Raw genomic sequence first — 22,875 nt, 5'->3', positions numbered from 1 at the left:
AGCGTCGCAGTTGATGGGGAGTACTTTAAAGGCGATAATATCGCTTTTGAGGAATGAACTTGTATTTTGAATTTTCTGAATATATTTCGTGAACTTCTTGATCAGGATAGTATAATACCTGAATTTCATGCTTGATTTGCAAATTTAATGTAAATTTCGTGTTGGTATTTTTTTAGTTTTTATTTGCAAATAAATTGAATGGGTTTACCATCATACACATCTCAGGGACAAAGCGACCACCGATGCTGGGTGAGCATATATGTGGCATGTCGGCAATTTATTTCTTGAAAAGTCGCCCTTGGTAGGCAAAGAGAAATCTGCGGCAATGTTAACGCTCTCTCATAAAGGGGGTGAAGGTGGCTCAAGCTTTTTTTCTTCTCGCTCCGTCATTTAAAGAATAAAGCGCGACTTCCACAAACATCAATTTAATAGACTTTTTTTTTTTACCTCCATTCCACATTTACTCTGAGCCTGACTCTCCTCCAGTTTTATCGTTCGAAAAGATGGAAACAATTCAAAATCGCTTAATAAAGCATTTTCTGCATTAATTATTTTAACAAACGAGATAAAGCGATTGCAAGTGGCGAATAAAACTGGTACTCTAGTCGTTATTAAATTAGTCATTCATGCATACCTACATACGAGCACGTGCATATAGGCAACTGAAAATTGCTTCATATAAAAGTATAAATGCATGTAACTTTTTTTAAATCTATTCCCATATCTCTCCCTTTAGGTATCAGCATTATTGCAGTCGGCACTGTAAAATTTATCCGCCATCAGTGCGAGTACTTTCTCCAATTTAGAATGGCGATCTTCTGGCGTAGCGACGGCGCCTTTACTACCCCACAAAAATTTAACATGGAACTCGGTTCTGAAAAAAGTAGACGTAAGTTACTTCAGAAACAGGGCATTAAGTTTTTAGTTACTCACCTAAAAGCATCACTGAGCAACTCATCCAACCGCTGACTGGACTCTTCTAGCAGAATTTTTGCATTTTTCCTATACAGCGTTAAATTGTTGAGGAAATGGCGCGCCGAGTCTAAGTGCAGAAAATTAATAGTCATACCAAAATCGTCAGCTTTAGCTTCCCAAGCTGTAATACAAGTGTTGTAAAGTGAACAGCGATCCTCCGTGTTGATATTGTTCACGCTAATAATATCGATGATCGGCCGATCCTTCAACAAAGCGTAGAGCAACACATGTGGCACTGTAGTATTTGGCGCTTGAGGATTGGAACACTCATTCATGCTGATTAGCGTAGGACGCAGTTTGGCTTCAAAAGTAAATGCGCTGTCCGTGTACTTCTGGCGTAGTATGTGCCAAGCTTGTTCCAGTTTTTGAATCTGTAAAAACATTAAAATTAAATTTAGTTTAAAAATTTACATAGCAAAATTTAATTAAATCTAGGATTTACTTACCTGAGGCATACACAACCCCAACATGATGGCACAGAAACCAAAAAGGTTGCCCAAAGCAGTTTTCGTTTCTACCGCAATTTGTATCCATTTGCTTAGCAACTCAGCACGATCCAAGTCCGTTTGACAAGTGAGTATTGTTACTGCAACCATCAGTTTCATGCACTGAGTACGCTCGACTAAATCAGCGCGGAAGACCTTACCAATTGGCAGTGTAAGCATTTCTAAGCCGCAACAATCCAACACATTACGCTCCTCATCCTCAGGCAGCTCTTCAATTAGCAGACCGATATCGATACGTGTGATATGCTCCGCAATCACTTTTGGTCCTGATTCAAGCAACATCATTTTGAAGGTAGTAAGCGCATCACCATCCAATGGTTTGTTGTCCACCGACGGCAGTAGCAGTGTTATGTAGTTCTCGAAATCAAACTTTGAAATCTATAAATGAGAGGAGAAGTGAGATGAGAATATTTATATATCTAGGAAGAACTGGTTTTTGGTGAGGCCAGTATAGCTTTGCTAGTGAACAACCTTATGGAAAAATTCAACCAACCTCACAATATAACGAGATACCAATAGCCTTAGTTATACAAACCTCATGAGAGGTTAAGAGATACCTGCAGCCTTATTTATAAAAGCACTATTTCATCTACTAGACCATTGTGCGAAGAGCTTGTAAAGGGCATGACCAACTCCAATGCAAAATGTGAACGGATGAATGCTTGCCCGGCGAGAATAAGTTCATCAACATTTTTTCAAATCAAAAGAAATAATATTACGCGCCTACGAGTCGAATCAATAGACATTCCACTCGCCTGGATCCTCTTCTAAAGAAACGTACAGCCATGAAGGCATATTTCTAGACTAAGAATCACGATTAGAGGATTTATAGGGTCTTTCGTACACAGCTGAAGACATCAGAAATGGAAATAAGAAAATGATTGTTCAATATTCACAGATATAAGTGCCCATCCTTACAATAATCACCAGGCAACTAGGCTGCTTCATAATTAAAAGTGTAAAGGAACTACCGTGGTGCCCTCGACTAACATAGGTATGTATTTCCATTTACAAGTCTAACTGGTTTAAAACTCACAGCTTATTATGTTGAAATAAACAAATTACAATGGACACATATTCCACAAGAATGCGCATAGTAGACTTTAACTCGGAAAGAGCAAAGCAATAACCGCCTAAGTTGATCTAACCAACCGTATTCTACCAAGAAATGTCTATATTTTCCTGAAATTCCTAACCACTTAACATAATATTTTTTAAATTTATTTATAATTTATAGGTACAGGGTATTCGGTTGCAGAATTAGGAATTAAAAGTTGAATTAAAAAAGAAATACTAATGACACAAGTTCATTCCAATAACTAGACAAGTGCAAATTTTATTAAAAAAAAAATAATTCCTTTAATGTCAATCGCTACGTCGGATGCACCCTTGGAATCTGGTATCCGCAGTCCGTCCTACTCGTTGGAGAAGTTGGGATGTCATTAATTTGCCGAACGATATTTTCTTTTAGTGCTGAGATGACCGTTGGGTTAGTTTGATACACTTTATTATTGAGGTAACCCCACAAAAGAACTCCACAGGGGTAATAGAGGGTCAGGGTATGTCACCGATATAGCTTATCACTTTGTTAGGGAAGAAGTCACGCAATATCGTCATGCCCTCTATGCCCGTGTGCGGCGTAGCACCATCTTGCTAAAACCATTTGTGTACTGAAGAAAGGATGTTGTCTCATTATTCGCACAAAATAATCGTTGAGCATGCGCCGATAAGAGACAGAAATTGTTTGCCTTTGACGATTTTCAAAAAAACATGGGCCAATTATTCCATTGCTTGACAATGCACATCCAACCGTCATTTTGGGGATGTGAAGTGGCTATTGAGGTTTTAATTTTGGGTTCTGTGCTTTAGGTAACTAATATACTTACACTTTGCACTTGCATTTAAATGAAAATGGGCTTAATAACGTGCCCCTGCTACGGTAGGCGGTAGGACGCGGCGCAGGGGCTTAATCAGGTTCCAAACCGGATACAGGCACCGGGAGGAGTTGTCGTTTAAGCGATAACATCACGGGAGCGATGCAGGCTTACCCTATAGCTGCAATGGAGGTGACACTACTTCATATACATAGTTATACAGGAATCAGACAACCGTACCCTGTTAAATATTACTATGGTAGGATTCGGTAACTGCTGAGTCTGCAGCTCTTACCCAGCTACCCACCTATGTTATGATGTTTAGTGATATACTAAAGTCATAATATTCGAAAATAAGCTCAGAATTGAACTGAACTACAAGATATACTGGGGTACACTTGCATTTGAAAGGAGACTCCTGGAGTGCCCCCTGCACTGGTACACAGATGGCTCGAAGACATAAGAAGGCATCGGCGCTGAAATACATGGTCCCAACTAAGCGTTCTGTGCCGATGGGTAGTTTTCCAAGCATCTTCCAAACAGAGGTGCATGACATCTGTCTGTACGCAAAAGTTGAACGAATTGCCATTCTGAGTAACTGTCAGGCGGCACTCAAGGCTTTGTTATTCTGTGAGAATAAGTCCAAACTGATCTTTGAGTGTATTGAAAAACTAAATCTGTTAGAAACCCATAATCGAATCCCGCTGATTTGGACCCCAGAACCAAGGGGTATAACTGAGCACGAAGAGGCGGATGCATTGGCAAGAGAGGCTGCGGCCTCTTCATTAATAGAACCCGTGCTCACACCATAGAGGAGAAGCTTAGGAGTGAAGAGCTTAGGCTAAGGGAGGTCAGCTGCCACCAAAGTATAGGGCTATGGCAGGCAAAATCCTTACGGACATTCTCACAAGCCAGTGCAGACTGCGCAGTCATATGCACATGATCGGGATACGGTCCACTAACTCTTGTCGTCCAATTCACCTTCTCCTCAAATACAGGTGCGGGTTGAACCCGATCAACAAAGTTTAGTTGACATTAAATAAGAAAAATCGAGAAAAATACAGTATAATCCTTACTCACCGGCTTAAATTCGGGTATTTCCAGTGTGAAAAGTTTCTCCTCAACTGCAATTGCATCAAATTCAGTAAGACTCTTCAATGTGGCTGATGATGCTGAATTACTTAAGAAGCGTGGATTTTTGATTATCACACCACGATGCTGTGTAAAGTCATTACTTGAGTCTCCAGGTATTGAACTCTGCACCGAATCGCCTGAACCATTGCCCGAATCGGAACCGCTAGCGTGGTAACCAACAGCCCCAATCCCTGCACGATGCGCTGCCAACTGTTCCTTCTCTTTACGTGTCTGACTATTTGCGCGCACTGGCTTCGGTGGCGGACTAGGTGGTTTCTCAGGCAGCTCTGGTATTTGCTTACCCTCCAAACTAGTATTTAATCCCACGGCATCTGAGCCAAAATCACGCGCTAAACTTGAAATGCGCATAGCACTACTGCCTCGAAAATTATTCGTATTTGGTCGTGGCAATGAATGTGTGGTAAACTTGAAGTGATCTAATGCCTCTGTGACAGCTGAACAGCGCGCGATTGTTTGAAATCCATTGCCGTGCAGTTTGCCAACTTGTGTTAAATATTCTAAGTGGCTATGCAGTTGCATGTTTTCAGCGCCAAACAACGATGCCTCGCTAGCCCGTATTTCTTGATCAAAGTTACTAAATCTGCGCCCAGTATCCCGAAATCCATTCGCATTCCCGCTTTCTCCGGGGGGAGTAGGCGTCCCTTGTATAACACCATCGGCGCTGGAACTTGACTCATTATTGTGCGATTGACGCAAGCTGCTAGTAGGCGTAGCGTGCGCTGGTGTTAGTGATTGCGAACGTTGCTTCTTTGATGGCAAACGAGGAGGTATGTCGCGTTTAACTCGCGGTGGCGACGACATGGGGCTGTGCACTGGTTGTTGTTGTTGCGTGTTTTGTGTTATAATACCGGAACCAAAACGAAAATTTCCATTATGACTTAGGGGCGAATTTAGTGGACTAGCGCCACGTATGCCGGCCAGCATCTGGGTGTGCAAATGATTACCAACAATCTTATGGCCATAGAAAGATAGGGGATATGTGCGATTGCAAGGGTACTGAATGCGAGCACCCGAAGCCACCGAAATTGGTTTGCCTGTAGGAATATATACATATATATGTAGTGAACAAATTAATTAATAGTACTGTATCTACGTGTGAGAGTAATTACCCGAGCCAACATAGAAGGTTATAAGATCTGGTACTGCATCGAAAGCGTCCTCCTCAAACTGATACTGTACACGTTCATAGACGGTCTCGGGCTGCAGGAGTATCTATAAAAAAGATGTACAAAATTCGTTAAAGAAGTCTATGTAAATTTTAGGAACGGAAATTCTCCAAGTCATTAAAAGATTTTCTTCAGAGCTCCCAAAAGCCTATAAATTATCTAAGAAGTTCACTAGCATTTTTAAATGAAATGGTTGTTATTATCATTTCTTTCTCTATATTTCAACTAAAATATCGTGTATACCATCTGTGGCAGCATAAGGTATTACTCAGTCATTCCTACTGGCAAATCACGTGAGCTTATTTTCCGGTAGGAACTACAGTGAAAAACGAAATTATGTTCGGTACCTCATCCAATAGGAATCTCGTACTTATCTTCAGCTACACCTTATTGAACTCGCGGAGAAAAACTAACTTTTTTTTTTTTTTTTTTTATTGAAACGTTATAAATATTTAAATACATTTCATTCTATTACACCTAGTTCACAACTATCAAGTAATATTATTTGATTAAATTATTAAATTCAACAGTATTTACAGGAAATACGTATATAACTGGAAGACAGCTGACAGAAATTTACATATATTTGTCAGTCATCAAAATTTCTGGAACAAGATCATTTGGTTTTTTTCGTTTAAGTCTCCGGCACTGGTCATCTAAATTGGCAAGTCGCCGAGCCTCCGGGTTAGTATGTTTTTCGAGTCTTTCGGAATGAGCTACAGCGTAATGTTTGACAACTTCTGATACTAATGACCTCTTTAGGTCACGATGTAAATCAGTGTTCCTCACATACCATGGCGCGTTTACTGCGTTCTTTAAGAACTTGTTTTGAAATCGTTGTATTTTTTCGATATGAGTTTGTTTGGCACAGCCCCATAGCTGTATACCATAAGTCCACACAGGTTTAAATACTTGTTTATAAATTAATAGTTTATTTTGTATGGAGAGAGGAGACCTCCTTCCAGTAAGCCAGATTAATTTTTGCATTTTGAGGTTTAATTCTAAGTGTTTTATTTTAACGTGCTCTTTCCAGCATAGTTTGGCATCAAGCGTCATCCCTAAGTACTTCGCCGTATTGGAGTAAGGAATTTTCGTGCCAGAAATATATACAGGATTATATTGAATTTTTTTGTTTGTAAAATCCACATGAAGTGACTTGGCTTCATTAAGTTTTATACGCCACTTTGTAGTCCATTCGGTGATTTTGTTAATATCTTCCTGAAGTTTGCGAGAGGACTGTGTCTCATCATCTCCAATTGCTAAAATGCACGTATCGTCAGCAAAGGTAGCTATAGTGCTAGTCTCAGAGACCGGTAGGTCAGATGTGAAAAGCACGTAAAGTATAGGGCCAAGGATACTGCCTTGTGGAACCCCGGCTTTAATTCGCTTTAGGCTTGAATAAGAGCTATCGCACTTGATCCTGAAATATCTGTTACTTAGATATGAAGTAAATAGATCCGAAAACTCCTTTGGAAGCAAGATTTTAATTTTATGGAGTAGTCCGTCATGCCATACTTTGTCGAAGGCCTGAGCAACATCGAGAAATATGGAAGAGCACACTTTTTTCTTTTCAATTGCTTCTTCTATCACATTTGTGATCCTATGCACTTGTTCGATTGTTGAGTGCTTTGCTCGAAATCCGAACTGGTGCGTAGGAATAAGGCGTTTGTTTTCAATCAAAAACTAACTAACTCTAACGAGTGTGAAAGCAACAGGATAACAGATGTGCGGAATAGGCCAAAGACAGATGTAAAGGCTTTTCCAATAACAGGTGTTATTTAAGTATATAAAAGGCTACCGAGAGATGATTAACGATTTTTTATGGAAGGAATTGGTTGGTATTGATCTGGACAACGTTTATTTTCAACAAGACGGCGCTACGTGCCACCCAAGCAACGAAACCATTGATCTTTTACGGGAAAAGTTTCCGGACCGTGTTATCTCTCGAAGAGGTGATCACAATTGGCCACCGAGATCTTGTGATTTAACACCTTGTAACTCTTTTCCTTGGGGCCACGTGAAAGAGAAGGTCTACGCCAACAGCCCAGGGTCGATTCAAGACCTCAAAGATGGAATTCGTGAGGCAATCGAGGACATAGGGCAGCCACTTTGCAATTCGGTTATGGAAATTTTCATGAAAAGAATATTGTCCTGTAAGCGTAGTCGTGGTGGTCATTTGCCTAATGCTATTTTCTACTATTAACGGCATAACTTCCTCTTTATAATGAAATAAACATTCGATAATTTTTATTAAAAAATAGCATTTTTCTTTGAATTTCAAAATAACACCTCTCATTGGAAAACCCTTTATTAAAAATTATAGTTACGGTAATAGGGCACTAAGAAGTAGGGATGTATGCAACGATAACAGAAATATCTTGAAATAAAACTGGTCTCACCTGGGCGATAGCGAGGACATACCCCAGCTTGAAATTTTACTGCAAATATAATATTATATACGGATCTAAGGAGTCGGAGTTATGTCCTTTAGACTTAGGTTGCAGAAGAAGTGTGTGGTGGAAAAATGAATTGTTGACTCTTGAGAAACTGGTAAGACAGCACTCTTACAAACGAAATATTTATAGGGTTGCGAAATTCATATAGCCAAGATCTTGATTAACATTTGGTTCAACTAATACGCAACTGCTTTAATTGAAGACACCCAGCACTATTTGGAATATAGGGAAAGATCCTTGAGAGATCCTGCTCCATAATAATACATTTTTACTCCAACTAAGGATATAAAAAAATGCCAAGAAATATTAGAAGGGTAAAAGAAAATCCACTTAAATTGGTAAAACCAATTCAGAACTAATTCATTTTCAGGATTTTTTTTAGCTTGAGTGCGATTATAAATCTATTAAACTCGACCATGTAAAACGTTTGTTTAGTCGACTATTTGGCGGTTTACTTTTGATTATCGAATAATTCTGGTATTTTGTTTATTGGTTCTTTTATCAGGAACCTTAATAATTTTCTGGCCGATTAGTCTTCACACATTTTTCCTCAAAAGAATGAAACACTTTTTAAATTAGTTAGTTCCACTGCATGAACTTCAATTTGCCTACCAACACGGCAAATCTACTGAGACTGAGAATACAACGTCTTGTAATTATTATTGAAAAAGCTATTGAGCCTAAACGAATCGCACTTTCCCCTTTTGTTAACATATCAGAAGCTTTCGATAATATATCCTATTAGGCAATCAAATATGATCTTCTCAAAAGGACGTACCTAAACCCATTACAAGATGGATTGTATAAATGCTGAAATCTAGAACAATCGGCGCAGTACTAGGAGGCCCCGTAAACTACATATTTCAAGGCCATAAGAGGTTGTCCGCAAGGGTTCAGACTCTCTCCTCTTTGGACCTCAGTAATAGATGAACTTCTGTACAACCTGAACAATCTAGGTTTCCACACTGAAGGTTTTGCTGATGATCTGATAGCATACATAGGCTGGCATGAGGAAACCATTTCTAACCGCATGCAGTAAGGGCTCTTTATTAACCCATCGAAAATAGCGCTCGTGTCGTTCACTACGAAAAGGGAAGATGAGCCTCAAATATCCTGTATTAAATGAATCAACTCTTCAACTTTTCACAGAAGCGAACTATCTTGGCATCAATCTTGACTCTTTGAACTCTCATCTTGAGAAGGTTACTGCAAATGTCACAAAAGCATTAGTTGCCTTGCATTATTTGGAAGAACATGAAGACTGAGCTCCAGAATGACTTACTAGTCACGACAGTTGTTGAACCTAAAGCCACTATTCTCTAGCATGGTGGCCTAAAGTTAAGCAACGAAAGGCGGTAAATGAACTCAAATGACTCGTCTGTGTCAATATTACAGGAGCAATAAAAACATTCCCAACTGACGTATTAGGTGCGTTCTCATGCATACAACCGCTTCCCATTTTAATTGAAAAAGAAGTTTGTTTGAGCGTTTTAAGATTAAAAGGCATCTGCGATTCAAAAAGTGGGGATATTAAAGAATATTTGAAAACTTTAAAAGATTTTCGACATACTCTTGTTCCTTATAGGATCGATACATTATCACCCACATCCATTATCTTCAGTAACTTTCAATTTCTTATTAATGAACGTACGGTCTTCAAACTTGGCTACCAAATTTGGTTTACTGATGGGTCGAACAGGAGAACAGGGACGGGAATCAATTGACCTAAATTCAATTCAAATTGATTCGAATGGGTTTTTACCCAACAATCTTCCAAGCAGCAATACATGCCATCGAGATATGTGTGGGGGAATGTCTGTAGGAATATGATAAAAAGCCACATTTACATACTTTCAGATAGTCAGTCGTTTTTGAAAACCTTTTATCAACTTTATTATCACCTCGAAAATGGTAAATGACACCCTGAACCTTCTAGGCGTGTTAGGGAACTTCAACACAGTTTTATTTGGTTGGGTTCCTGGACATGAGAGATATGAGGGAATTGAAATGGCTAAAAAGGGGACAAACATACTTCCAATTAATCCTGAGCCTTTCTGTAGACTGACAAAAAGTCAAATTAACGAATTTCTTAGAAAGTGCCAGTGCTAACTGGTGAAAATGTATTGGTCTGCAACAAGCGATACAAATGCCGCGTAGAGGAATTTCTGATAAGCTATTTTCTCTCACCAGAGTATACTTACGACTTTGAGACTAAAAACAAACAAAATTGAGACCATCATCTGTCGATTATGTGAAATGGACACTGAAAATTCAGAACACATTCTTTGTGAATGTTCCACACCAGGCAGAAAAAGGCCCTCTCACCTTAGTGGTATTGCCATGCATTCATATAAATTATCAGAATGTGATAAAAATTGTAGAAGCATTAAAATATAGGGTACCTCAGCAGACTTTGCTCTCATGCTGATAATATTATTAGCAAAAAGCAATATTTTTTCTCTTTGCATGATAAAAAAATATATTCAATTTGTTCCGTATTAATTCCAAAATGTCTTATGAGTAGATTTAAAATGTTTCATGCAGCAAAAAGTGGTATATTTTTCGCTGTATGAATAAGGCCAAAGCTATTATTTACTCCCATAGGCAGGTATGAAAGTACACCAATATTTTCGGTAAACCTACAAAGTCTGTTGGCCTCAAAGTTTTTATTCCTGCAGTCACTACATATGTACATACATACATATATACCATAAGTTTATGTACATGTGTACGTAAATATCCCAGACGTTCGAACTCACCTTATTTATAACAAAATGCAGCACTTGTGCTTTGGTGCGACAGGTGAGCACGTAATTATCCGGCTGTGAGCCGCAATCTCTTATCAAAAATTCACCTTCCCTCTGCACAATCTCCTCGGCGCGTTGTCGTGACAACGGCCCATGATACCATGCATGTGAACGTAAATCCTTTGCATCCAAGCTAAGTTCCCACTCCAGAGCTTTCTTCAAAGCAATCGCCTCTTGCTGTTCACTAGATGGCGTGCTGACTGTCATGCTATTGGGTGGGGGTTGATGCGGTTGGAAATGCAGTTGACCGGCAATGGATGCGGTAGAGCCACCAATACTGCTTCCAAGATTCCTGCTGCTGCCACCACCACTATCCATTGTATTGCTTGCGTTGTTGTTGTCCGATGCACAGCTGTTGAGAGTAAAACGGCCGTTGTTCGGCGAATTTGCTGCGTTTGGTGGTGCTGAATTAGTTTCTGGGAGATTTAGTTCCTCATATCTGCAATGAAAAAGGAAAAATGAATTGATGAAATGAAGTGCATAGAAGAGTTGTAGTGGAAAAATTGCGCGCTAGTAGGAAGTGTTGATAGTAAAAAGTGGGTGGTGGAAGAAGAAGCAACAGTATACAAAACAAAAAATAAATGACCGGAGTATTTTCCTATACTCCTTCCCTTTCCCCCTCCCCTTTTTTGTTTTTGTTTTCTTTTTTTTTCGTTCATCTTTTTTGCTGTTCTTCTTGCCACAACTTCCTGTTCGTTAACTGCTTCGCCTGCATTTCAAGTGGATAGCAAAGTGAAGTACTTTTTTGTAAAGTACAAATAATTGTCAAGAGATTTGCGTGGATCAAGGTTACAACCGTTCTACGATAGTAGTAAGCACTTATCAATGCAAGTAGAAAATGTAAATTAGAGAATATATTTCGCTTCACTTTTCAGATTGCACGTACTTACTTAAATAACTCCAATCTTATACTCCCTATTAGAATTGTTCTCTATTTTACAACCGAATAAGCCTTAAAAATTCTCTACATAAAAATTATTCGATTTACTCTTCACAATTCCACAATATAATTTATTCTTTCAAAAATGTTTAAAATATGTGTAAAAATCTTTTCTTTCCTCAAAGCCTACATTCGTTGCCTTCTCTGTTCTGTAGCTGAATGAAAACTCGACATACTTACTGGCCCTGCCCAAAAGGTATTTTTTGTGTCCGCCTGCCATACTTGTGTTTGCATTTCATGCCACAAAATACGCGCTGTCTTCCCACCGTCTGAGACACACATACACACATGCCACATTACTCGAATTCTCTCCATATTCTGATTTTGCTCCTCAACCCCTCTCGTGTATACATATTTGCAACATTACAACTCCAGATTCAATGTTCTAATGCCCCAACAGCCAAACATTTGTAAACCATACAACATCCCTAACCTAATGGAAAGCAAAAACAGTAACAATGGGAAATTTTCGCTTATCCTTCGCTGTCAAAAGGCCGCTTTCAAAATAATGTTGGCAATTGTTCAACCCTTAGGTCCAGAGTGTTTGGCCATCAGAGACTCGCGAGTACAAAGGATATTTCTCAATTGTTTGTTTGAATGACGCATGCGCCTATCTTTGCGCTACAATCTACAGCAAAGGCATTGGGCATTGTGTAGAATTAGAGAGTTTGACAATATTTCATAAAATTCGAAATGGAAAGTAAATACGTTTCTTAAATACGTAGTCTCAAACAAACTCGATTTTTTTGATTATATTTATATTTGTGTATACATTCAATCAGCTACGAGTATAACTTAATGCCATCAACAATACCAATTTTGTTTACAAGGACTAGTACCTCATGCAATACCATCAATTCTAGCACAGGTATCCCTTGTATAACGCGGTCTTATACAACGCGGTTTCGATATAACGCGATTTGGAAAAATTAGGTTTCAGTACAACGCGAAATTTAGGCTTATATAACGCGAAGGGGAAAATACATAATTATAAAATCTGGTAAAACTAATTTGCGTACCACATATATATAATATGTAATGTATTTTTAATGTAAACCGGGAATTACCCTTTTTTGCCTTCACAACATGTGTGAGTATACCAGAAAAGGAGCTTAAAAAAACCACCCACCAAAAACTGATAACAGATTTTGCAATTATAAAACCAGTAGAAGAACCACAAGGTCCCACAACTAGTTTCTTATCCAATAGCGAAAACTATGTTGAAGAAATATCTTCTGATGAAGCTATTGCTCCCCCAAAATGCCCACGTGCAAAGATCTTTCAAGACAGTGAAACAGATTAATTACCATAAGAAGTTTGAAGAATAACAATAAAGTTTTTAATAAACCTTTAATTTGTTTTAGTTTATTTTTAAATTAAATGTGCACATAATTATTTAAATTTTGTTTTTTGAATTTTGAAATATGTATGTACATATGTATTATTATTCATATCTTGTGTTTTTAATTGTATAAGAAAGTCTGAACTTTAGTATTGAGTTGAAATATATGTGCATCTGTTATTTTGTATGTGTTTTATTTAAAAAAAAACCTATTGAAACATAACCCCCAAATTTATATGAAAACTATGTTTTAGATAACGCGGAATTACATAACGCGCAATTCTTCTGGAACGTAACTATCGCGTTATACAAGGGATACCTGTATTACCGTAATCGCATGTAAGGTTATATCTTCATATAGCACGACAACATTCAGCTGCTACTTAGTTCTTGTCACATCAACAAAGTGTTCGTCTAAGCATTTCAAAAACACTATATTTAAAATATAATATTGCCGGCTTAGAGTTAGTTTCATTCATGCCTTCAGCCATATCCAATTTAAGAAATCTTAAAATGTACATTAGGGTGCATACCATACTATATAACACTTTTTAAAATATTCAATAATTTTCCGCGGACTATCGTTCAGTTTGATTCCATTCTATGAAAAAAAAAAAAAATAAAGTTGAAAAATAAGAGTCACCCTACTGTACATACAGTGTGTCTAATAGAAGCGTGACCGCCATAACTTAGAGACTATTTGACCAATTCGATTCTACATAACAAAATGCATGTATGGGCTTATAATATTTAACAAACAGCTTAACAAAGCGCGCCAGTCGTCCCTTTCTTGTGCTAAGCGGCGCCAGTTGGACACACCAAGGATGCCAAGTCCTACTCCACCTGATTTTTCCCCACGCAGAGGAGGTCTTCCTCTTCTTCTGCTACCTCCAGCTGGTACCGCATCGAATACTTTCAGAGCCGGGTCCGACGACATGACCCAGCCAGCGTAGCCGCTGGATCTTTATTCGCTGCGCTATGTGTTTGCCGTCGTAAAGCTCATACAGATAATCGTTCCATCGCCTGCTATATTCGCCGTTGCCAACGTGCAAAGATCCAAAAATCTTGTTCAGAATCTTTCTCTCAAACAAAGCGTCGCTTCATCGGATGTTTTCACCGTCCACACTTCTGCGCCATACGTTAGGACGGGCTTGATGAGAGCCATGTAGAGTGTTAGTTTTGTTCGCCGAGAGAGGACTTCACTACTCATTTGCATACCTAGTCCAAAGTAGCACTTGTTGGCAAGAGAGATTCTACGTTGGATTTCCAGGCTGACATTATTATAGGTGTTAATGCTGGTTCCTAAATAAACGAAGTCTTTTACAATCTCGAAATCATAACTGTCAACAGTGACGTGGGTGCCGATACGCGAGTGCGCTAACTGCTTGTTTGATGACAGGAGGTACTTCGTTTTGTCCTCGTTCATCACCAGACCCATTCACTTTGCTCTTTATCCAGTTTGGAGAAGGCAGAACTAACAGCGCGGTTGTTAAGGCCGATGATGTCAATATCATCCTCATACGCCAACAATTATACGCTCTTATAAAATATTGTGCCTGAGCGATTAAGTTCTGCGGCTCGTACGATCCTCTCCAACATCAAGTTAAAGAAGTCACACGACAGCGAGTCATCCTGTCTGAAACCTCGTTTGGTATCAAACGGCTCGGAGAGGCCCTTCCCAATTCTGATAGCGCTGCTGGTATTGAGCAACGTCATCTGGCATGGTCATATTAGTTTTGCGGGAATACCAAATGCAGGCTTCGCTGCATACAGGTAACTCCTTTTCGTACTTATGATATTTATTATACCCATTATATTCAATAATATCTATACTCACCACCATTAGCTAGAATGGCTTCACTTCTTCGAGTCATACTTTGTGTTAATTTGTGTGTAAGTTACGGCCGTAGGTAGGTAGGTGAACTGGTTGAAGTATCTCTCTGGCACTCCCTAAGTAGCACTACAGTGCTGTTTTGATACCATTAGGAAACCTCCATCAGGCAGATATCTACAGCCAGCCAGCGCTGTGGATGTGTAAAAAAAGCTCGGTCATATACGGAGAAAATGCTCAACAGTCTCCTTCTCTGAAAGGTCGCCACAGCTTCTGCAATGGGGATTTAATGATAAATCTAGCTTTTCCGCGTGTACGCCGATTTTCTAATGACCGGTAAACACAGCCATGAGTTTTGGAAATTGAATGACGTGGAGTCCCCAGAACTTTCCGAGTCCTCCGTATATTGTACTGGAGCCAAAGGGTTTTCAAAATAGCACATGAAGATCTGCACCATGGCGTCGTCAGAGCAGAGGCGAGGCAAAAGGACACCACTCTGTGGTGTTCCTCCGTGCACAAATCTAGTGATTTTAGCCCCTCCTGCCACCGAATTAACTTACCTGCGGTCAAGCAGGGACGAGATCCACAGACAGATAGTTCTTTCCACCTCTAGTCTAACGCAGTGACAATTGACTCCGCTATAACGTTATTAAAAATACTCTATATATCTATATGAAGGCCGCCAAAGTGAATTATTTGCCCTCCAGAGATTTTTCCACAGTCCCTATAACCTCGTAAGGCTGTTTCCGTGGATTTCCCGATTGTTGAGGTAATCGGCTCCAAATCAACCGAAATTGTATTAATAACTGTTTGAGCATCCATATTTGTTTTCCTTTTTGTTTTTGCTTAAATATTGGCCAAACATTTTCTATATGATTGGCATCAGTCGACTGTGAAGACCAATCGCAGATTTCAATCTCATTTTGTTGTTTCCACTCTACACACCTTCGACTTCGCTTCTTGGGGTCGATGTCTCCTTGTTAAATCCAAGGGTGGCTAGTTCTTCCAAACATCTTAGAACCTGATGCTAATGATGCTGTTTGGTAAATTTTATTTATCAAAGCTGCATTCAAATTGGCGTTAAACACAAATGAACGGCCAAATTCTTTTTCGAAGAAGCAGCCCCAAAAATGAATTTTAACCATGCAAGTCTTCTTTCAATGCGTGATAATAAGTATAACGGGTTTTTCAATGAGCTCCGGAATTTGGCGTCTTCTGCAAAAATATGCCGCCTAATCGTGTTTTTAGATACATTAACACCATTTCTCCTTAAAACTGCTTCAGTTTCCCGCAACGATAAGTTCGGCGTTGGAGAGGTTTTTTTGTTTCTTGGTTTTCGCCTTCATATATTTTGCTGCAGATGCACGTAACATTTTTGGACCTTTAGGGCTTGTGCATAGGAACACTGCTTCAAATTATTTTTCATATGCGGAACTCATTCGTTGCCGCAAGGGTTGTGACAGTCGTATTACTGGTTGATCAAGATTATGAATTCTTCATTATCTCCGTAGGTTTGTCTATGTGCAGTAGGCTTTTGAAGTGTGCCTCTTTACGTGTATCTCTTTGTAAATCATCAAGACACAATTTTTATGCTTAAACGAATTTGTTGTATTCTTGAATCCTTCAGCTGACCCTTCTGGTAAAATTAGCGGACATGCTATTAGAACCTCATATTCGCGCTCACGGATCTAGTATCCTCTCCTTGTCTCAGCAAATAAGTATTTCTTAGTTTTTCAGCTCCTTATAAAGCTAGCACGCGATTTCCATTGAGCTGCACTTCGGTTGGTAGTATCCTTTCAACATGAGATTTGTTGCACCAGTTGATTTTCGAGAGGCGAATGTATTGCGATTGAACGATCATTCATCAATATCATTGCTATCATTAATTTACGGTAAATAAATAATAAAAAGGAAGTTATGCGACGGTTATGAGAAAGAATGTGCGTAGAAAACGGCCCAATTTGTGGAAAGAAAACTCATTGTGAATACCCATGGTAAAGCACCGTCTCACAAGGCGTATATTGTGAACACTTTTTTGACCAAAAACTCGACAAATATCATCGAACAACCACCGTATTCACCGGATTTAGCCCCCTGTGACTTTTTCCTTTTCTGAAAACTTAAATTGCTACTCCGCGCACGCCGCTTTGATTCGATAGAGGCCATTAAGGAGAATTCGCTGACGAGAATCTCTTCAACCGCGTGTATATGGTGCTTTGATGACTGGACTAATCGTTGGCATATGTGTGAATGGAGCCTATTTTGAAGGCGAAAAAATTAATGTTGATGATTAGACAATTATTTTGCGTTTTATTGACGAATTCCCGATACTTTTTTGACAGAATGTAAAGGGTGGTTAAATGTTAAGGGCCGATGTTGAATGTGAACCACACCTAAACATCAACGACAGCGTTGGACTTCTTTCTTTGGGGTTATTTGAAAGAAAAGGTGTACGTCGATAAGCCAGCAACAATTTAAAAGCTAAAGTATGAGATAATTCGGCACATTAACGGCATAGAACCTCAATTATGCCTCAGCGTCATCGAAAATTTGGACCATCGGATGGAGGTGTGCCGCCGAGGCCGCGGCGGCCATTTGGCCGATATTTTGTTCCATGCGTAATTGAGCCATACCAGTATTATCATAATAAAGAGAAATGACAATAATTTCCTAAAAAAATTGTATTTTGCTCAAGATCAACCCACCCTTTATATCGAGTGGTTTTTTTTTAGCTGCATGGAAACTATCGATATCGATAACTATGATTTGAGAATGTTGAGTGGAGAATGGAAAACTATGTTGACATTTCTGTTCAGTAAGCTTTGGCAAGTCATTATGAATCGTTTAACGTCAGAACAACGCTTCCAAAGAGCGGAAATTTACTTTGGAAAAAAAATCTGTTCACGAATTTCATAGAGCACTGGCGGCATCATCGATCTTTATTTCTTTCGAAATGCGCAAGAGCTGCCGTTACGGTGAATGGCGAGCACTATGGAGCCATGCTGATTGAATTTTTGTTTCTAAAAATTAATCAGCTGAACATCGACGAGATTTGGTTCCAACAAGACGGTGCACTTTGCTATACAGCGCGCTTAACAATTGATTTATTGCAATATTTAAATTACCAGAGAGAGATGATTTTCAGATGTGATACCTACTAGCTAAGAGTATAGCTGTTGGTATATTCTGTAATAGATTCTAATAGAATCTTGCTTGGGTTGGCTCCCCGCATATAATGTAGGAATTCGTTATATAGTATAAAAAAGTATTATAATCATTAAATTATACTCACATTTTGTTAGAATCATTACAAGTGGGCCTCTTCGAATCTTTGCTTGATTTAAAATTTGAAAACGAATTACGATTGACGATATTGCGATGCATGCTAAATAATTTTCCAGCTTCAGGTACTAAGCAGATCGGAGGGCAAGAATATTTCCGCTGCGCCCTCGTACGCGGCAAAGTGGACACTAAGTATATAGAAATTATAAAATATATATAAAATAGGTAGATTTGAGCATATTTATTTAAAAATCCAATCTCGAGTTTTTAGAGACATACTTGTAGATACGAACCTTCGATATTTATAGACTGGCGCCGTTTGGCCTGCACACCCACTAGACTAGATAGCATTTTTGCGCGATCACCCGGATGTCGTATGCCTTTCTCCTTTAAATCGGTATCGGTCATTTCCAGAATATCTTCCACAGTATTATACATTTGAAAATTGCCTAAAGAGATTTGTTTTATAATGTGCATAGGTGAAAATGAAGAACCAAATTTCTTTGACACTTTTACCATTTTTTATGATTTCTGTTGCCAATAAACCTTCAAAAACAAAGAATAATATCACCGCACGTTATTCGTTTCTTGCCATTGTAAAAAATACACTGGCACGTCAACCTCAAGTAGCTTATAAACAAAAAACGAGTTGACAGATGGAAAGAAATTTTTGTGTGCGATGCAATAAACAATGAAATACCAAAATTGAGTATAAATTTTGATTCCTCAACTGACTAACTGGTGCCAGTTGTAAGACTTTTCAACCAGCCTGTATGGACAAAGTGTTTGCTCTCAAGCGTTATTTTTGCGATTTAACTCTTACATATTCCAATCTGAAGAGCTTAAATATCAACTATGTGCATTATTTGAATATATTTTTCAAGCATATTTTTATTCTTCCTGATACTTGCCTTCATATTGCTGCAGGTCGAGCAAATCAAGCCAATCCGATATACTCATTTTCATATTGAACACCATCATTGTAGTTTGATCGCGTCGCTTTGCCGTTGCGTACCGGAAGTTCCATAAAATACCTTTTGTTTTACAAACTCTTTAAGGATATTTAAATTTAACTTGACATTCAGTACTCACTTCCGCGCCGGTGGGACATGCCCTTAGCGTCAAATTGGCGTGTTTGGACATTACCCATGTTGTTGCATTCTTTTTTTCTTTGCTGTTACTGCCACTCCGCTGTTCGTTCGAAAACTGTTTTACATGCGTTTTCTCTATTTTTTAGTTAGAAAATACTATTTATTTATATTTTTTTTATCATGCGTATATAAGTATATGTAAAACACATTTTCATAACATCAATCTCGATCGACTTTACGCTCTGCCGCACCGTGATCAACTACTAAAACATTCTTCGATATCATTTAACGTTCAGCGGCTAGCCGAATTTTACGTATTCTCATAATTTATGCTACTGTTTTTATTTTTCTTATTTGCTTTTGTTGCTGTACGGTAGTGGTGGTCATGGTGGAGGAACCAGTTGTCGTGGCTGCTGTTATTTGATGCACTTCATTCTGTGCCATTGCCGATTGTTTTAACTTTCCCCTCACTGGTTTTTCTTTTCAGTCACTCTTATTTTTATGTTATTATATATATATATACGTATGTATTTATCGCACTCACAATTTGTAGATTAGAAGGTTTTTGTAACCTCATATCGTGGGTATTATTTTAAATATCAAATTTTGCTGAACGCAGCGGAATTCCTTCAATTAGCGGACATGAACTTGAGCTCCAAATAATTGTGGTTTTAGAATGAATAATGAATTGATATACATATATATATATAATTTTTAACTGGGGTAAGAAATTAACTACGATATGGAAATAATTTTTAGTCAAGGGAAATGTGACACATGTTCATTCTTCTGCCGGCGATGGAGGTGGAATGGTTCACCTTTTGGATCAAGTGGACGAAATTTCTTGTGAAAGAACATAAATAAGTCTTCAGCTGTACTTACCTTCCCTTTCTACTCATATATAATATACTTATTTATATTTATCGCCCATAGAAAAAGTGCAGTCCCCTGTATGAGAGTCCGAATAATAATAAATTTTCATTCCAGTTTTCTTTTTTTGGTTTTTTTGTATTGAAACGTGAAAGTAATAAATATATTTCATATCAACTAAAGCTAACAAGTAATATTTTTTTAGTAATTCATTAGGTTTTAGACATTGTTTACACCTAGGCACAGTGGCTTAACCTTCCTCTTACAAGTAAATATATACTTATTTATTGCACGAATGCAAACAGATGAGGCTACATCATTGATGTGTTGCTCAATCCTTTTGCCATGTTTAGCAGCGTAAAGATTTATCGCTTCTTTGACGGTGTACAACGCTAGGTCTTTGGGTGGGTCGTCATTCCGTACATACCAACGTTGATGATTTCTAAGCTCAATTTGTAATTTGTAATTGTTTGTATTTTAAATTAAGTTCAGCAACTGTGGTTTTGACATGCTCTTTCCGTTTAAGCTTGGCACTTAACGTAATGCCCAAGTACTTTGCGATGCAGGCATGCGGAATGTTTATAGAAAATACTAGGTTGTTCAATAAGTTTTGGGGTTCGATAAGAAAAACACAATTTTATAGTTTGAAATACACTTCTTTATAGTCTCCTTGAACATCAATACACTTTATCCAACGAGATTCAAATTTATGAATTCCATCCCCGAAGTGAGAATCTGGGTGGGCTACAAAACACGCTTCCACAGCTGTTATGACCTCACCATTTGATCAGAAACGTTTTCCACGCACAGATTTTCATATGTCTGGAAACAATTAGAAGTCTCTAGGGATCAAATCTGGTGAATACGACGAATACTCCAACAATTCGAACATTAATTCATGGATTTTAACCATTGTCATAATGCTCTTGTGACACGGTGCATTGTCCTGATGAGAAAGTTTTTTTTGTATTTTGCAAAAAGCGTTTTTTTACGAATTTTTTTGTTTCAGCTAGTCTAAAAGGTTACAATAATATTCAGAATCCACTGTTTTACCAGTACCAGTTTGCAAGTAATCCACAAATGAAATTCCTTTCGCATCCCAAAAAACTGACGCACTTTCTTGACCGATTTCTGGGCATGAACTCATAACGGAGCCGAAGAACCAGGTTCACACCACTCTTTAGGCTCTTGTTTTGATTCAGGTGCTAGACCCAAGTCTTATCCATCAACGCACCACTTTAGCCTTCGAAAACACTCTAAATGTTGCTGAGAAGGTCGCATTCGGATATGTTTTTGTTCCGATGTTAGCGAATGTGGCACCCAATGTGCTTACAGCTTTCTGAAACCCAATACTTCTGTCAAAGTATTGCTTACATTGCACAATGAGATGTCTGGGGCTTCTACTAAATCTCTTTCAATCCATTACGGTATCCTATATTTTTTCTACGATACTGTGACTCGTCGATGCTAAATGGATTGTAAACAAAGAATGAATCGATAGTTTCAAATGAAACCTCAAAACTTTACATACCATATATGAACTGATACACTCAATACAGCAAAAAAAACTAAATTTTCGCGTAGCTGCTACCCTCTCTTATCGAACGAATATAATTGTTGAACAACCTAGTATATAAACGTTTTTCAAAATAATTCTTTTTTTTTGTAAAATTTTCGTAATTTAGTTTCATTAAGCTGTATTCCACGTTGATACATTCTCGTTTTCACCAACACCTTGATCTAAAAGTTCCTGGAACAACCGCCAGGTGGCGCTCTAAGTCAACTGATTCGAGTGTTTTTTTGTTTTGTTTTTGCTAGGTTATCTGCAATCTAAATTCTTACCAAAATTTTATCCCCCTTTCTTGACATTAGTAAAAGTTATGTTTTTAGTTTGTGGATCAGTCCCTCATGCCAAACTTTATCGAAAGTCTGTGCTAAATCTAGAAAAATTGCGGAATAGGTATTATTTTTCGCCAGATCTAACGTGTGAACTATTCTATGAACTTGGCTTATCATATTAATTGTTTGAGTGATATTATTTCTTTTCGACGATCTGGCAGAATCGGTATTCACACCATTAGGTGTAGTCTGGACTACAATTTCCCCAAAATACCTCCGAATCGCGGGTTATAGATGAAGAGGCCAGACGACATGTAAAATTAGCAGTAAGGTTCCCGTGTTACACAGTGGTATTACAACGGGCGTACATGGTCTAAGTGAGTTTGGCTACTCTAAGCCGACTGTTGCAAAAACCTCACCTAACCTAAACTATGGCACACCTATAACCTTGAACAATCGTCAACATTCATAAACATGAAACGACGGGGCGCCTGGAGACTAACGGCAGTCATAACTGGTTTTTGGTTTGTCGGAGAACAAGCAGCCAAAATGCGCATCGCCCACAACACATACTGTCATAGTTGTAAACAACCGGAGAAAAAGGAAACAATCGTGTATTTCCTCTGTGAACGCCCTGTCCTATGGAAGGACATAATGTCAATCCCGAGCAAACCGCTGTTCGAGAGTCTCGAACAACTGTCTGGCTTAGACGTCAAAACCTAATAAGGTTTTTAAACCGCA

The 22,875-nt window shown here is 38.5% G+C and overlaps 1 protein-coding gene across 1 annotated transcript; it reads right to left on the bottom strand.

The window, feature by feature from the left end:
• Positions 1-547: 547 nt before the first annotated feature.
• Positions 548-19,595, bottom strand: LOC128864591 (breast cancer anti-estrogen resistance protein 3 homolog). The gene is made up of 10 exons (XM_054104342.1): positions 19,427-19,595; positions 19,246-19,368; positions 18,628-18,783; positions 18,345-18,522; positions 10,892-11,378; positions 5,620-5,722; positions 4,436-5,544; positions 1,422-1,859; positions 934-1,346; positions 548-874 (listed from the first exon to the last, which is right to left on the bottom strand). The coding sequence occupies exons 1-10, from the start codon at positions 19,482-19,484 to the stop codon at positions 733-735; spliced, it is 3,207 nt and encodes a 1,068-aa protein (XP_053960317.1). The 5' UTR covers positions 19,485-19,595; the 3' UTR covers positions 548-732.
• Positions 19,596-22,875: the final 3,280 nt, after the last annotated feature.

The sequence above is a fragment of the Anastrepha ludens genome, chromosome 5 (genome assembly GCF_028408465.1).
Source record: "Anastrepha ludens isolate Willacy chromosome 5, idAnaLude1.1, whole genome shotgun sequence".
In the NCBI taxonomy this organism is placed as follows: Eukaryota; Metazoa; Arthropoda; class Insecta; order Diptera; family Tephritidae; genus Anastrepha; species Anastrepha ludens.
The sequence above is the reverse complement of the archived record's forward strand: the minus strand, read 5'-3'. Positions and strand labels throughout refer to the sequence as shown.

Excerpts from the sequence above, each read along its gene's own strand:
- LOC128864591 (XM_054104342.1), bottom strand. The coding sequence starts at position 19,484 with ATGGGTAATGTCCAAACACGCCAATTTGACGCTAAGGGCATGTCCCAC. Across the intron at positions 18,784-19,245 it reads CGACCTGCAGCAATATGAAG|GCAATTTTCAAATGTATAAT; the intron begins GCAAGTATCAGG and ends AAATCTCTTTAG. Across the intron at positions 1,860-4,435 it reads AAATACCCGAATTTAAGCCG|ATTTCAAAGTTTGATTTCGA; the intron begins GTGAGTAAGGAT and ends TCTCATTTATAG.